Source organism: Saimiri boliviensis, chromosome 8, assembly GCF_048565385.1.
Source record: "Saimiri boliviensis isolate mSaiBol1 chromosome 8, mSaiBol1.pri, whole genome shotgun sequence".
NCBI classification, from domain to species: Eukaryota; Metazoa; Chordata; class Mammalia; order Primates; family Cebidae; genus Saimiri; species Saimiri boliviensis.
In genome coordinates this window covers 106,556,313-106,573,813 of record NC_133456.1, presented here as the reverse complement: position 1 = coordinate 106,573,813, position 17,501 = coordinate 106,556,313, and the positions used below count along the sequence as shown (strand labels likewise).

Below are 17,501 nucleotides of genomic sequence, written 5' to 3'. Positions count from 1 at the left end.
TAACCCAGGAGGTGGGTCTACAGTGAGCTATGACTGTGCCACTGTACTCTAGCCTGGGCAATAGAGTGAGATCCTGTCTTTAAAAAAAAAAGTGTGGTTGTGTTCCCATAAAACTTTATTGAGGGACACTGGAATTTGAATTTTGTATTATTTGCATATGTCATTAAATGATGTCATTTTTTGGCTTTCTTTCCTCAACTATTAAAAAAAAACACCATTCTTAGCCTATAGGCTGTGCAAAAACAAGCCATGGGCTGCATTGAGCCCACAGGCCATAGTTTCGTGGCCCCTTCCTGGTATAAGATATGATTGGTTTCACTGGACTCATAACTTGAAGGAAGTACCATCATGTTGTCTGAAACAATTAACTTTTTCTGCACTGAACATCCTAGGCGCTGGTACAGTAAAGGCAGGAAAAAGCATCTACTCTGTGGTATCTGAGTCGAGGCCCGGCTACGTGGCTTTGGTTAGCGTCTTATTTTTCCCTTGGATTACTGGCAATATAAACACACATGTGTACACCACGAAAGTTTGTTTTTCAAATTCTAGATAAAAACACCATAACAAAATTATGAACACTTATTTACAAATAAGACATTTTCCATGAGCGTGACTCATGACAGTTTTCATGAGAAAGTCAGCGTAGAGGAATATGTGCAATCTTGCATAAGTAATAGAGACATTCAAACGATCCATGTCCTGATAGCACAAATAAGTTCCACCAGGCATCTCTTTTGACTTTACAGCTTTTATTTCCATTTCCTCATATATCCTTGATGTTGCGGAGGAGAAGCTGATCTTTGCAGAAGAGCAGACGAGTCTCAGTAGTCGCGGGCACAGGCTCTTTCAGAGAGCATTTAGTGAGTGCTTGCACAAAACTTGGCTTTTGAAGCAATCCACTGACCTGGTGAAGACCAAAGTCCGAACCTGTGTGTTTATTGATCTGGCAACTTCGCTTATGAAGAAATACATGTACTAGTCACCAGGATATTTTAATGTTGTTCCACACTTAAATACCCACCACTTGTTGCTGAGCTACGGAAGTGTTGATTCCATAAATGTTCCCAGTGAAGCCATGTAAGGTAATACCAGTAAAAAAATTTCCAGATGGATCTTTTGTTCTGTTACATGGATAAATATACCATCACTTAAGAAACAGAAATGCAGCACTTTGTCTCCAAACAATAGCAAAGATTTTCTTACATGATTCTGTAACTTCTATTTAGTTCATAGAAAAACAGTCCCTTTCCTAGAGAGTGGAAAAATACCTCTCTTCAAGAGACAGCCAAAAGTTTGAAAATTACAAGAATGTGTTCTTTGTAGCCTTTCATCCCTCCCACAAATGGGTCAATAGTGAAAAAAGGATGAAGTTTAACATTCTAGCTAGAAGTGTATACAAATGTCACGTGGCCATTTGTCCTCTTTTTTGATTATTGACTACTTCAATTTCACTTGAGTTGTGCTTTTATTCTTCTTTGGAATGGCAGTTCCAGGCATCATTAAATATTAACAAATGATGATATCAGAGTTCTAGAAATAAAAATATTCATCTATTGTAGAACTAGTCCAACCTGAAGGGAGGGAAGAAATGGAATAGTAAGAAAAATTAGATTGCAATGTAGTACGATAGATAAGTCTTTCTAAAAGCTGTCTTAAGGCAAGGCATGGTGGCTCATGCCTGTAATCCCAGTACTGTGGGAGGCCAAGGTGGGTGGATCATCTGAGGTCAGGAGTTTGAGACCAGCCTGGTCAACATGGTCAAACCCCATCTCTACTAAAAAAAAAAAAAAAAAAAAAAAAAAAATTAGCCAGGCATGGTGGCAGGTGCTGGCAATCCAAGCTACTCGAGAGGCTGAGGCAGAAGACTCACTTAAATCTGGGATGTGGAGGTTGCAGTGAGCCAAGATCACGCCACTGCACTCCAGCCTGCATGACAGAGTGAGACTCCATCTCAAAATAAATAAATAAATTAAAATAAAATAAAAGCTATCTTAAGCCTAAGTGAAGCAAGTATGAAATTGTCTAGATACATTTGTTGAGTTTACAAGGGCTGTATCCACTTCACCTACCTTTTCAGAATCTGTACCTGGACACCTCCAGTTGTACAGGTAATACTGCAAATTGCCATCTCCTATGCCAAACTTGAGTTTTTCCAAGAATGTCTTATTTTCCATCAAATCCAATGCATTGAATACATCAAATCCTTTCTGCCAATGTAAAAAGGATTTACAATTTAAAACAAAAAACTAGAGTGTTTTCTATATTACGTATCTCAGTGTAACAGTTTTTCTACTAATAGCTTGAATATGCATTTATAATAGAATTTAATGTCTGTGAAATATAGCACAGGTTAAGAATTCAGGCCCGGGTGCTGTGGCTCATGCCTGGAATCCCAGCACTTTGGGAGGCCGAGGCAGGTGGCTCACTTGAGGTTAGGAGTTCAAGACCAGCCTGGCCAACATGGCAAAACCCCATCTCTACTAAAAATACAAAAATTAGCTGGGTGTGGTGGCACATGCCTGTAGTCCCAAATACTCAGGAGGCTGAAGCAGGAGAATTGCTTGAACTCGGGAGGTGGAACTGTAGTGAGCCGAGATCGTGCCACTGCATTCCAGCCTGGGAGACATACCGAGACTGTCTTTTTTTTTTTTTTTTGAGACAGATTCTTCCTCTGTCACCAATCTGGAGTGAAGAGGCGTAATCTCGGCTCACTGCACCCTCCGCCTCCTGGGTACAAGTGATCCTCTTACCTCAGCCTCCCAAGTAGCTGGGACTACAGGCATGCACCACTATGCCCGGCTAATTTTTGTATTTCTAGAAGAGATGGGGTTTCACCATGTTGGCCAGGATGGTCTCCATCTCCTGTCCTCGTGATCTGCCCACCTCGGCCTCCCAAACTGCTGGGATTACAGGCGGGAGTCACCGTGCCTGACCCAGACTGTGTCTTAAAAAAAAAAAAGAAAGAAAAGAAAAAGAAAGAAACAATTCAGTTTAAAATTGTCTTATGAAGCTGGCAGTATTGCTGGATGCGGGGGCTCATGCCTGTCATCCCAGCACTTTGAAAGGACAAGGTGGGAGGACCATTAGAGCCCAGGAATTTGAGACCAGCCTGGGCATAGGCTGTAGGTGTAGGTGTAGGTATAGGACACTGTCTCTACAAAAATAAAAAGATTGGCTGGGCATGATGGTGTACACCTGTGGGCCCAGTTATGCAGGAGGCTGGGGCAGGGTTATCTAAGCCCAGGAGGTGGAGGCTGCAGTGAGCTGTGACTGTGCTAGTGCACTTAAGCCTGAGCGACAGAGTGACAGCCTGTATCAAAAAACTAGTAGTGAATATGATGAAGTCATCGAGATTAACTCAGAAATGCTGAATGCCCAACACTAAAAATGCAGTATGACAGCTGCCACTGGCATAAAGTTACTTAAGATTTCAGAAATTATTTTGTTCCTGTTGTATTTATTTTTAATTTTTTTTGACATGGAGTCTCACTCTGTCACCCAGGCTGGAGTGCAGTGGCATGGTCTCAGCTCACTGCAACCTCCACCTCCCGTGTTTAAGTGATTCTCCTGCCTTAGCTTTCCTAGTAGCTGGGATTACAGGTGTGTGCCACCACGACCAGCTAATTTTTTTTTTGTATTTTTAATAAAGACGGTTTCACTGTGTTGGTCACACTGGTCTCAAACTCCTGACCTCAAGTGATCCACCTGCCTTGGCCTTCCAAAGTGCTGGGATTACAGGCATGAGCCACCGCGCCCAGCCTTGTTCCTGTTTTAGAAGGGAACAGTTGTCAAGATGGTTTCATCTCCAGGATTGTTAATTGTCAGTCTTTCAAGTCCTAACTTGGCTGAAGCTGTTGCCCAGGATGGAAGTTGTAAAGGCTTCGATACTACATTTGTCTTGGGCTGATAATGGGAAATACATTTAAGTGAAATTTTAATGGTAAAAAATTAAATTTCTTTAAAATGTCAGACAATAATGGTATACAAAATTGGATATAGAAGAAGCACTTTTATTTCTCAGGGTTTTTATCTTAAATAACTAATTACTGGTCATATTTGGGAAGTATTAAAAACAAGCAGACAATCTGAGGATAATGTTGACTTGGGAATCCAAGGGCACAGGTAAGAGATTTTAATTTTAATTAATTAATAAATTAATTGGAGACAGGGTCTCACTCTGCTGCCCAGGCTGGAGTGCAATGGTGCATCTCGGCTCACTGCAACCTCCAACTCCCGGGTTCAAGTGATTCTCCTGCCTCAGCCTCCCCAGTAGCTGGGATTACAGGTGCATGCTATCACACCCAGCTAATTTACCTGTTTTTGGTAGAGATGGGGGGGAAGGGGGGGTGTTCCACGATATAGACTGGCTACAATTAAATTTTGAATTTAATTCCTTTAGTTTTAAACTCCTTTCATTTTAAAATTCAGAGACCAAATTTTATTTGGTTGAATAAAAAATGGCTGCTAGTTATTCACTCCACACAAATATTCACTCATGTATTGATATTTTCCTCATATTATGGAATCACCTTTTTCTTATATTCATTATATTACTTCCCAATATTATGGGCTTTATACATACATACATATATATATACACATACATATACATATATATATATATATTTTTTTTCTTTTTCTTTTTTTTTTCTGAGACAGTCTCTGTTGCCCAGGCTGGAGTGCAGTGGTGCATTCTTGGCTGACTGCAAACTCCACCTCCTGGGTTCAAGCAATTCTCCTGCCTCAGCCTCCCAAGTAGGTGGGATTGCCACACACCACCAAGCCTGGCTAATTTTTGTATTTTTAGTACAGACAAGGTTTCACCATGTTGGCCTGGCTGGTCTCAAACTCCTGACCTCAGGTGATCCACCCATCTCAGCCTCCCAAAGTGCTGAGATTAGAGGCATGAGTCACCATGCCCAGCCTTATATATTCTTATATTATCTAAGAGTTAAACATTTCAAATTTGTACATTTTGTCTTTTCTGCAATAAAATTGATGATCAAAATAGCAACTGAAGTTTCAAAAGAAACTCTTATCAAAATTCTTCCTTTGACCGATGATCAATTGTTTTTTAAAAATCTCGAACACATTCCACCTGTGTGGAAGAAAACCCAGTCAGATGTCTTCTATATTTTGGCATAGACATCTGGAGAACCGACCAGCATGAACAGGAAGGAGCCGGCTTACCGATTTAGCCAGGATAAGTGCATCGCTCATGAGGTCCAGCAGGGGTGTCTCTGTGTGGATGTTGTAGAATGAGTAGGCGGCCTTGAGGCTCTTGTGAGCAGGGTGATGCATGACCGTTGAGGGGAGCGTGTAGAAGCTCAGGAAGTCAGTCAGTTTACCACTGGGGCTCTAGAAGCAAAGGTGCTGTCAGGCAGAGATCTCCTTGAACCAAGCACATTTCTGCTAACTCTGATCTCTCCCTCGTCCCATAACCTTCTCTTAGAACACAAAGCCACAAGTCATCCTTTTTTCTCGGCAGTACAATTTGGGTCCCCTTCTATTATGCTGGGTAGAGGCCAAGAAGAGCCTGGAGTTGCAACATCAGCCTAAGTGCCTGTTGGTGATTTGCACAAAGTTCTCAGGAAACAGATCGTCCTACAAGGAAAGCTTCCCTCAGGCTGACACATGAGTCAATTCTCTAGACTCAGGGAACAGTGATAAAAGTAGATTCATTGTTTTTGTAGAAATAAGAGCTCTAAGGATTAGACAGCTGCCTTCTCCAACTAAAAGATACTGTGTACTATCTCATACTTTCTTAGCACGTAGCAAGAATTATATCAGGCTTAAGTGAGGTTGGGTAGAGTCTGGAAGCTATTTGGAAGCCTGTGAAAGGTCTTATTATTGCATCAAAATATACACATGTGAGTAACTGGAGAATTTTGCAGCAATTGGTCTGGGCACGGTGGCTTACGCCTCTAATTCCAGCACTTTGGGAGGCTGAGAAGGGCAGATCGTGAGGTCAGCAGATTGAGACCATCCTGGCTAAGATGGTGAAATCCCGTCTCTACTAAAAATACAAAAAATTGGCCGGGTGTGGTGGTGAGCGCCTGTAATCCCAGCTACTCAGGAGGCTAAGGCAGGAGAATTGCTTGAGTCCAAGAGGCAGGGGTTGTGGTGAGCTAAGGTAGCGCCACTGCACTCCAGTCTGGGTGACAGAGTGAGACTCCATCTCAAAAAAAAAAAAAAAAAGAATTTTGCATCTATCGAAAATAAGGGATGCAATCTCATTCATTTCATCATCACTGGCAAATCGCAAATCTTCCAATACAAGAAATTAGCCAGTATTGTTCAGGTTGTTATACTTAGCTGTGTTGGCCTTGCTAACTTTTAGAATACGATGTGTTTGAATTGCACAGCTGAGGAGGTTGGACCACACACATGCCATTGCTAGTATTTCTTTCAGCAGAAAAGGAAATTCCAGAAGGATGTATGGTCTGGTTTTCAAATGATTCTGAGTCATCAGGTCTTTCATTAGCCAGCAAAAACTTAAAGGGATTAATCTACAGAGATTCCCTATTGCTCTGTATTAGCAGCTCAGTATTCGAGATGAATTCAAACTTCAGGGTTAATAAGGATTTTAGATTCTTCTAAGAACGTCTCACATCCGTCTCACATGCTGAGTTACTACAGGCACCTGCAGAACCTGATTAGCTTCCCCACCCCTTTTTCATCCTCTGCTTTCAGAAAACTACTCCTTCACATTCATACTGCTGGTAAAATTACTCTTTCCTCCTTTGCAGTTAAAATGGTCTGAGAATTACCAACTGCTGGGGAAGAGTGGGACGATCTTTCCATTGTCCCTCAAACCCCATCAACTGTAAAGACTGATTTTAAAAAACACATTCACAAAAAAACCCCAACATGGCACCATGTCTAGGTGGCTTATAGGTAACTTCTAACAACTTTCAAAAAACGAGCAATCCTTATATTACATACATTGTTCCAGAGAAAAGAGAGGACAAGCTCTTTAACTTAGAAAATTCTAAGTTTGGTATCAAAATAGGACAAGGACAGGGTAAGAAGGGGAAATTAATGGCCAACCTCAGTTGTGAGTGTAGAGGAAGATCCTCAGTAAAATATTAGCAAACTAGTGCTTGGCGTGGTGCCTCGGCCTGTAATCCCAGCCCTTTGGGAGGCCGAGGAGGGTGAATTTTCTGAGCTCAGAAGTTCAAGACCAACCTGGCCAACATGGTGAAAGCCTGTCTCTACTAAAATACAAAAAATTAGCAGGGTGTGGTGGTATGCGCCTGTAGTTCCAGCTACTTGGGAGGCTGAGGCACAAGAATTGCTTGAACCTAAGAGGCAGAGGTTGCAGTGAGCTGAGATCACGCCACTGCACTCCAGCCTGGGCAACAGAGCAAGACTCTGTCTCCAAAAAACATTTTAAAAAATTAGCAAACTAAATGTAAAAACAGAGGCAGTCTCATACAAATAGAAACCAAAAAATGTTTGGTATGTCACTAGCAGACATACCCTTGAGACTGGCTAAAGGAATTTCTTCAAATAGGAAGGAAATAATAACAGAAGGAATCTTGAAGCATCAGAAAGGAAGGAAGAATAATAGAGCAGAAATCTGGGTTACATATAATAAATTATGCGTATCCTCAAGCATCGTTATAAATCAGTGTTACAAATCATACTCGATGATTAAAACCAAAACCATAATACTATCTGATATTTAAGACAATATTTTAAAGTGGAAAAGGTAAAGTAACCTAAATAAAAGTAAAGTGACTCAAAGTAATGAATACTGTTACCAACAGACTATGGTAAGTCACACATATATATTGTAATACATCAACCATCATGAAAACTATACAAATACACTGAAATGCTCTATAATTAAAACAGAATCCTAAAATACATTCAAATAACCCACAGCAAGGCAAGAAAAAAGAAACAGAGGCTGGGTGCGGTGGCTCAGGCCTGTAATCTCACCACTTTGGGAGGCTAAGACAGGTGGATCAAGAGGTCAAGAGATTGAGACCATCCTGGCCAACATGGTGAACCCCATCTCTACTTATAATACAAAAATTAGCTGGGCGTAGTAGCGCATGCCTGTAGTCCCAGCTACTTGGGAGGCTGAGGCAAGAGAATCGCTTGAACCCAAGAAGCGGAGGTTATAGTGAGCCAAGGTGGTGCCATTGCATTCCAGCCTGGTAACAGAGCGAGATTCTGTCTCAAAAAGAAAAAAAAGAAACAAAGGGCCAGGTGTGGTGGCTTATGCTTGTAATCCCAGCACTTTGAGAGGCCGAGGTGGGCAGATCATGAGGTCAAGAGATCAAGACCATCCTGGCCAACATGGTGAAACCCCGTCTCTACCAAAAGGACAAAAATTAGCTGGGTGTGGTGGTGTGCACCTGTCGTCCCAACTACTTGGGAGGCTAAAACATGAGAACTGCTTGAACCCTGGAGGCAGAGGTTGCAGCGAGCTGAGATAGCGTTACTGCACTCCAGCCTGGCGACAGAGCAAGACTCTGTCTCAAGAAAAAAAAAAAAAAAAAAAAAAAAAAGAAAGAAACAGGAACAAGGACCAGAAGAAACATAAACCAAATAATCAAATCATGGACTTAAGCTCTAACATACCAATAATGACCTTAAATGTAAGTGGTCTAAATACACCAATCAAAAGAAAGATCAGTAGCATGAGTAAAGGAACATGACCCAGCTACAGGCTGTTTCCAAGAAACTCACTTCAAATTCAGTAACATGAATAGTTTGAAAGTAAAAGGATGGAAAGAGACCAAACATTAATTTTTAAAAAGCAGGTCTGATTATAGTAATATATAATCAAGCATACTCCAGAGCAAGGAAAATTATTACAAAGAGACGTATTACATACATTACATTATGATGAAAAGATCAATCCACTAGGGAGACATAAAGACCCTAAATATACATGTGAGTATCAAACAAGAGCCCCAAAAGACATCAAGAAAAATTGACAAATCGACAGTTACAGTTGGGGATTTCCACGCCCCTCTCATCAAGTGATAGAACTGCTAGATAGAAAATCAGCATGGAAATAGAAAAGCTGAATAACTCAATTAATCAACGTGGTCCAACTGGCATACATAGCACAAGCCACCCAACAGTAGTGGTAGACATGTTTCATGCACCCATGGAATATTCATCAAGACAGACCATATCCCAAGTAACCATAATCGAATCAAACTAGAAACCCGTAATTGGGAGACAACAGAAAATCTCTGTTGAACAGCGTAATTCTAAGTAGGGGTAGGCTAAAGAGGAAGTCTCAAATGAAACAAAAAAGTACATAGAAGTGAATTAAAATGAAATATAACATACGAAACTACGTTAGAAACAGCTAATGCAGCAAGGCAAGTGCAGAGGGAAATTTATAGAACGAAATGCTTACTAGTGACAAGGAAAGGTCTCAAGTCAGTAAGTCCCTCCCACAAGGAACTAGAAAAGAAGAGCAAAATAAACCCGAAGGAAGGAAATAATAAACACACGGATAGAAATCAATGACACTGAAAATAAGAAAAAACAGGGAATATCCAACAAAAGTCTGGTTCTCTGGGAAACAAATCAGTAAAATGACACAGGTTTAGCAAGACTGACAAAAATAAAGAGAAGACATGAATCACCAATACCTGGGATGAAACAAGAGATATCAGTACAGATTTCACAGCCACTAAAAGGATAAGAAGAGAATACAATGAACAGCTTCACACTCATACATTCAGCAATTTAGAAGAAATGGACAAAATACTCAAACACTGTTAAAACTCAACCACGGTGAAACAGATCATCTGAATAGTGCTATAACCATTAAAGCCATTTAGTCCTTTATTTAAAAACTCCAGCTAAGCTCAGATCATTTCAACTGGAGAATTCTACCAAAGAATTAACACCAATACTCAATTTCTTTCAGAAAATAGAAGAGGAAATAATACTTCCCAATTCCTGTTATGAGACCAGTATTATCTAGATATCTAAACCAGACAAAGTCATTACAAAGAAGATACTCCAGACAGATAGCTCTCATGAACTCAACAAATACTCTTCCAAATATTAGCAATTAATACAACGATGTATAAAAAGAATCATACACCCTGACCAAGTGGATTTTTTTCTAGGAGTCTAAGAGTGATCCAACATCTGAAAATCAATCAATATAATCTACCATATCAACAGATTAAAGGAGAAAAATCATATGATTACATCGATTGGAGCACAAACGGCACTGGACAGAATCCAATCCCCATTCATAAGAACTCTCAGCAAGTTAGAAACAGAGGAGAATGACCTCAAATTGATTAGGAGCACCCACAGAAAACTTATAGCTAACGTCACAGTTCATGGTGAAAGAGTGAATGCTTTCCTCCCACCATCAAGAACAAAATGAGTATGTCAACCTTCCCCACTCATACTCAACAAAGCACTGGAAGATCTAGGCCCTGCATTAATGCAAGACCAATAAATAAAGGCATAGAGATTGGAAAGGAAGCGATAAAACTGTCCCTATTTGCAGATGACTGACACACTATCTGTGTAGAAATCCCAAGGAATCGACACATAAACTCCTGGAACCAATAAGTGATTTCAACACTGTGGCAGGATACCAAAACCCAGAAGAAAGCATGTCTACACGCTAACAATGAACACACAGAAACTGAAATTAAAAATGCAATACCATTATAATCACCCCAAAGGAAGTGAAATACTTAGCTATATACTTAAGAAAACATTTACAGGGTCTGGATGTCAGGTCTCCACATGCAAGCCTGGAGCCTGAAAGTCTGAAGTCCTGCTTGCCTCAGCTGAAGTCTCCCACTCGCTGCCTGTGTTCACCATTGTCCCTGATCGCCCAGCGGAGCGTCCTCCGACAAGCCCCTCACCCAGCGCTGCCATCTTAACTGTTCTGATGATGATGTAAATACCTCTCACCCAACCCCACCACTGTGACTGAACTTACTCTGTACCCCCCCCACCTCCCAAAAACTATCCAAACCTATAAAACCAACTCCTATCCCACTACCCTTTGCTAATGCCCTTTTCGGCCTTAGCCCACCTGCACCCAGGTGAATAAACAGCCATGTTGCTCACACAAAGCCTGTTTGGAAGGTCTCTTCATTCAAAGCATGCGTTTTTCAACTCTGGATGCTCTTAGAGAATGCTGATAAAAGAGATTTCAAAAGACTGAAATAAATATAGACACATTCCATGTTCATGGATTGGAAGACTTTTCAATTATCCTCAAATTAATCTATCAGTATAATGTAATCCCTATCAAAGTGCCAGCAAGGTATTCTGTAGACAAAAATAAGCTTATTCTAAAATGTATATGCAAAAGGTAAAGGAAATAGATTAATTAAAATGATGTTGACAAACAAGAATAAAGTGGGAGAAATTACTCTACCTTGATACTAAGGCTTCCTATATAGCTATGGCAACCAGATCAGTGTGGTATCAGTGAAGGGAGAGACATGGAGATCAATGAAATAGAACAGAGAACCCAGAAACAGAACACAATACGAAGCGTTAGTATTCAGCACATAAAAAATCTCTCACAGGCCAGGCACAGTGGCTCACACCTGTAATCCCAGCACTTTGGGAGGCAAAGGCAGGTGGATCATCTGAGGTCAGGAATTCAAGACTAGTCTGACCAACCTGGTGAAATCCTGACTTTACTAAAAATACAAAAATTAGCTAGGTGTGGTGGCACATGCCTGTAATCCCAGCTACTCGGGAGGCTGAGGCACGAGAATTGCTTGAACCTGGGAGGCGGAGTTACAGTGAGCCGAGATTGCACCACCACACTCAAGCCTGGGCAACAAGAGCAAAACTCCATCTCAAAAAAAAAAAAAAAAAAAAAAAACTTTCACAAATCAGTAAGAAGACTGTGGTCACAAAGTAAATAGCAAATTCAGAAAAGAAATAAACATGGCTAACAGATTTATGAGATACTCAAATTATTCATCCATAATGAGGATAGCAATTAAAAACAAGATTTTGTTCCATACTCATCAGGTAGGCCTAAATTTGGAATGTGACCATACCCACGTGTTGTGAGGATGTGAGGAGACAGGAACTCTCTCATGCTGTTCAGGACCTACGGTGCTGAGCTATGTGGCAGCTTTTAATAATGTGAAAGGTGGATCTGACCCATAGACTCAGCAGTTCCAATTCTATGCCCGGGGCAGCAGCTCTGAACATGTGGTCTGTGAACCCTGTGGAACCTGAGACTCTTCCAGAAATCTGTGAGGTCAAAATTATTTTCATAACACCAAGCAGTCGTATGCCTTGTTGATGTGTTGCCATCAGCATCAATGGCACAAAAGCAATGCTGTGGGTAAAGCTGCTGGTGCCTAGGCACAAAACAAGACACTGGCACCAGACCGTACCCCTGGTCACCTTATTCTTCAAGACTACCCTCACGGTTCCACAAGTGTCATTTTCACTTAAGCATGTCCCTGACAGAGTATTAAGAATGATTAATCTTATTAACTCTCAATCCCTTAGTACCCACCTTTGTTTTTTTGGGGTTTTTTTTTTTTTTTGAGGGGGGGTTTCACTCTTGTTGCCCAGGCTGTAGTGCAATGGCACAATCTCGGCTCACTGCAACCTCTGCCTCTGGGGTTCAAGCAATTCTCGTGCCTCAGCCTCCCAAGTAGCTGGAATTACAGGCACATGCCACCATGCCTGGCGAATTTTTGTATTTTTAATAGAGACGGGTTTCACCACGTTGGCCAGGCTAGTCTCGAACTCCTAACCTGAGGTGATCTGCCCGCCTCGGCCTCCCAAAGTGCTTGGATTACAGGCATGAGCCACCACACCCGGCCTAGTACGCATCTCTGTAATGTTCTGTGATGAAATGGAAGGAATTATGGGCAAATACTTCTGCCGCACACCGAACACAAAGGATGCTTGGAGGAGAAGCTTTATGTTTATCTCCTTGTCTTTACCTCCACTACAAACGTGTCAATAATGTGCTCGCGGGGGAGGAACCAGTGGGCTACTTCCTCTTCATCCATCACTGGAGCCAGGTGAAACTGCTTCAGGTAAGTGTTGATTAATTCTCGAACTGATTTGATATCTTTTGGTTCCATCGGTCTCAAACCTGAAGTCTTTGTAACCTTGTTAGAGGAAAAACAAAACAAATCCACAAGTTTCGTAGAAGAGGAGTGAAACTTTGAGCGCTTTGTGCTCAAAGCGTGGTCTGCAGACCAGCAGAATGAGCAGCATGTGGGAGCTTGTTACAGCTGCAGAGCCTGGCCCTGCCCCAGTTCTAATGAATCAGAATCTGCAACTCAAGAAGATTCCCCTGGGATTTGTACACACATTAAGGTTCGAGAAGAACTGGGTTAAAATACAGGTGAGACAGACGATGTGTTGTATCTTCCTATCTGTGTGGCAACTCTTTGGTCAGTATTGCCCGTGGCCCAGACAAACTCAAAGGAAACACTACAAATTCATTACGGACCCCAGCGTCAAGAATACACCAATATATACACCAATGCCAAGAATGTCAACAGCCTACTTGATGGGACACAGCAACCTTAGCATGACTTCTGGAGGACAGGCCGCCCTCCGTATCCATTGGTTGTGCATCTGTGGGTTCGACCAACCTTAGATGGAAAAGGTTCAGGACAAAAAGAACTGGATAGTCGCATCTGTACTGATCATGTACAGACTTTTTTTCTTGTCATTATTTCTTAAAAATGCAGTGTAACAACTACTTACATAGCGTCTACATTGTATTTGGTCTTATAAGTAATCCAGAGATGATCTGAAGTATACAGGACAGTGGGGTGTGGTGGCTCATGTGTGTAATCCCAGCACTCTGGGAGGCTGAGGCCAGTGGATCGACTGAGGTCAGGAGTTCAAAACCAGCCTGGCCAACATGGTGAAACCCTGTCTCTACTAAAAATGTAAAAATGGTCGGGCGCGATGGCTCACTCTTATAATCCCAGCACTTTGGGAGGCCGAGGCGGGTGAATCACGAGGTCAGGAGATTAAGAACACCCTGGCTAACACGGTGAAACTCCGTCTCTATTAAAAAGACAAAAAATTAGCCAAGCATGGTGGCAAGCACCCACAGTCCCAGCTATTCAGGAGGCTGGGGCAGGAGAATCATTTGAACCTGGGAGACAGAGGTTGCAGTAAGCCAGGATCTCGCCACTGCACTTCAGCTTGGGCAACAGGGTGGGACTCCATCTCAAAAATCAATCAATCAAGGCCTACAGGAGGATGCGTATACATTATATGCAAATACACAAATGCTCTGCCATCTTATATAAGGGAATTGACCACCCTCAGATTCTGGTATCTGAGGTGCTGAGAAGCAATCTTTCATGGTTTCTGAGGGATCACGCTTGAAAACGGCCAAGTCTTACATTTTGAAAACACAACTTAGTGACTTGTTTTATTATTCAATAGCCCATGAAAAGCACGTGATTTTGTAAATCATATCAGGCTGGATAAGAAAGCAAGCATTTTTTGTAGCCAAGTATTTTCTTTTTTTTTTTTTTGAGATGGAGTTTCGCTCTTGTTACCCAGGCTGGAGTGCAATGGCGTGATCTCGGCTCACCGCAACCTCTGCCTCCTGGGCTCAGGCAATTCTCCTGCCTCAGCCTCCCGAGTAGCTGGGATTACAGGCACGTGCCACCATGCCCAGCTAATTTTTTGTATTTTTAGTAGAGACGGGGTTTCACCATGTTGACCAGGATGGTCTCGATCTCTTGACCTTGTGATCCACCCGCCTCGGCCTCCCAAAGTGCTGGGATTACAGGCTTGAGCCACCACGCCCGGCTGTAGCCAAGTATTTTCTAAAGGCAAATGGGTTTATGGCCATACCACCCTGAAAGTGCCCATCTTGTCTAACAGCAAATGGCTGCCAGGCAGCCTGGACTTTCCTGCCACACCTTCTGGGTAAAGGTGATCAGAGTGGGTGTTTAAGCCCTACTCCAGAGCTTTACAATTTAAAAATTAAGCCATAGGAATCAAAAGCCTAAAAGTCAGGACAGGTCCCCATTTGAATTCATTCAATTGTTGTCCTCATCAAAGCTCCTGACATCACTTGGCTCTCCAGAAGTTCAGGGCCAGGACACTGGAGACTAGAAGCCAGGAAGCCCAAAAAACAAACAATTTTGAAACTGAGAAATACAGGTTCACTTTTTTCTGTAAACCTGAATTTCACCCCTGCCCCCAGCTTGGAGAAATAATAGATACATTCTAAGAGATGAATAACCTGTATATAAATATTGCTACTCTCATGAAAAACTTCCTGTAGAATTAGGTCATCACAATCCCTGCATGCCCCCAGGTGGAAGCCCAAGAGGGAAAACAGGGTTTTTTTGAAATTGAGTCTCACTCTTGTCACCCAGGCTGGAGTGCAATGGTGTCATCTTGGCTCACTGCAACCTCTGCCTCCCGAGTTCAAGTAATTCTCCTGCCTCAGCCTTCTGAGTAGTTGGGATTACAGGCGCCCAACACCATGCCTGGCTAATTTTCTATTTTTAGTAGAGACGGGGTTTCACTATGTTGGCCAGACTGGTCTCGAATGCCTGACCTCAGGTGATCTGCCTGCCTCAGCCTCCCAAACTGCTGGGGTTACAGGTGTAAGCCACTGCGCTAGGTCAAGGAAAATAGGTTTTCTCTTGAGTGCCAATTCTCATCAACTATTCGCTGTGCTGAGGTTTCTAAGCTTCAGCGACACACTGTGCTGATTGATTATCGATTAGCTGGGGAAACGGGAGTGGGAGATGCATGCACTGTATTTATAGAACAAACAGTCCTCAGCTGAATATTTACTACGAGCCATTCTATTGTGATTTATGTCATCTCTAAAGCACTGCAGCTAAAATACCATTTAATAATTTAAACGTAGAGAATTTAAGTCCTGCACATCAGGCAACTCACACCTTAGTGTTTCGGTAGCTCTCAAAGCCAGTGTGTCAAATATCCAGGTCTCCACTGGAAATAAATAAATAAGCACTTCTAAATGTTAGTGGGAAGACCAAAAACATATAAAATATATACTGCAGTCATTTAAAAAATTAGTTTCTGCTTTGAGGCAGACTCAGTTTGATAAATTTCAATTAGCCTTTCTCAATATCATAATTTTTTTCTTTTGTTACTGGTTCAGTAATAATCAACAATATCAAGCAGTTAGATGAAATTAATGAAAGCCACAGGATATATGGTATCTGTTAATAGAGACCATTCTGAAATAAAGAAAAAAATTGCCAACTTCCTTCTAGAGCAAAATATTCTTCTGGAGCACAAACCGCATTCACTGAATATCCAACTGTGAAATCACCAAAGCAGCTGCCCAGCAGGTATCCGTAAAGCAGCAGTTCTCAAACATTTCGGTCTTGGGACCCTTTTACACTCTTAATAATGACTGAGGACCTCCAAAGAGCTTTGCTTATGTGGGTTATGCACATCCACACTTATCACATTCAAAATCAAAACTGAGGACATTTGGAAACCAAAGACTCAAGAAATACACATGTCACATGGCCTCTGGAAGACTTCACAGTACCCTCAGAAGAGAATGAAAGTGAAAAATTTAAATATTAGTGTTATCATGAAAATAGTTTTAAAAAATGACTTCATGGATTCAAAGATCTTGAGGGGACTTCCAGAGGTCCCTGGTCCACACTTTGAGAACTGCTATCTTAGGTCTCTAAAGGTCAGAAAAATAAGCAGAATTTAGACAAGGAGTATGGTGTCTAAATTTAGGTAGAAAGTATCCTAAGTTTGGCAGTGTATGAGCGTTATGAATAAATTTTTACAGAAGATTAAAGCATATAAGCAGACCAGGATGTATCAGCTATAAAAAATAGAAAGTCCTGGAAAACAGGGTAAGAATATTTACATTTGCTGATTAATGGCTAAAATAATCTGTGTAAGAATGAAATAACTTTTGAAAAGCAATGCAAACACTCAAATTATAGCTGTTGTCCTCAGAAAGAAGTAGAAGGCTGTCAGGCTTAGATTAAAATGGCTAGCTTCCATATAATCCAGTAATGAAGTGGTCATGTTTTCTGTCAGTTCAATAAAACACAGAGAAACATTAGCAGTAACTGAGGAAAATCTCAGTTTCATAAGCACACTGTGTATCTGAATCAGGTATCCTTTCCCATGGCCCAACTAATATCCATGATTCACTGGCCTCTATGTAGATTGAAATCTGTGTAAAATCTGCTTATGAGTACATAAGGAAATGAAGCTCAGAGCTCGATTAAAAAACAGTAGTGTTGTTATCTGTCAGGTATGTGGTGCAAACCGTTTGAGAGCCAAGATTCCAGAGCAGAGATGTAAGCAGTGATTATAGTTATTTACATGATTAAAAAAGGAGGACGTAGAATGCTAAACACTAAAAGAAGCATCTAATGCCACTAAATATAGAACACCTTACACGGCTTGACGTGTCTCAGCGAGCACGTCCTCCCTGCAGCACAATGCTAAGACCTTAGTGGATCATTCTCGGACTTCTCCTGCTTTTTATCGACATCAAA

General features: G+C 41.5%; 1 protein-coding gene across 5 annotated transcripts in view; it reads right to left on the bottom strand.

The window, feature by feature from the left end:
• Positions 1–530: 530 nt before the first annotated feature.
• NMT2 (N-myristoyltransferase 2) overlaps positions 531–17,501 on the bottom strand; it is a 60,166-nt gene continuing 43,195 nt past the window's right edge. For 3 of the 5 annotated variants that reach the window (XM_039478577.2, XM_074404991.1, XM_039478576.2), the window contains 4 exons: positions 12,942–13,112; positions 5,191–5,358; positions 2,070–2,207; positions 531–1,571 (listed from right to left, as the gene is read on the bottom strand). In XM_039478577.2, the coding sequence (XP_039334511.1) occupies positions 1,551–1,571; positions 2,070–2,207; positions 5,191–5,358; positions 12,942–13,112 (498 nt within the window). In that variant the 3' untranslated portion in view covers positions 531–1,550. The remainder of the gene's footprint in view (positions 1,572–2,069; positions 2,208–5,190; positions 5,359–12,941; positions 13,113–17,501) is intronic. The other 2 variants (XM_074404990.1, XM_039478579.2) reach the window with 2 other exon arrangements.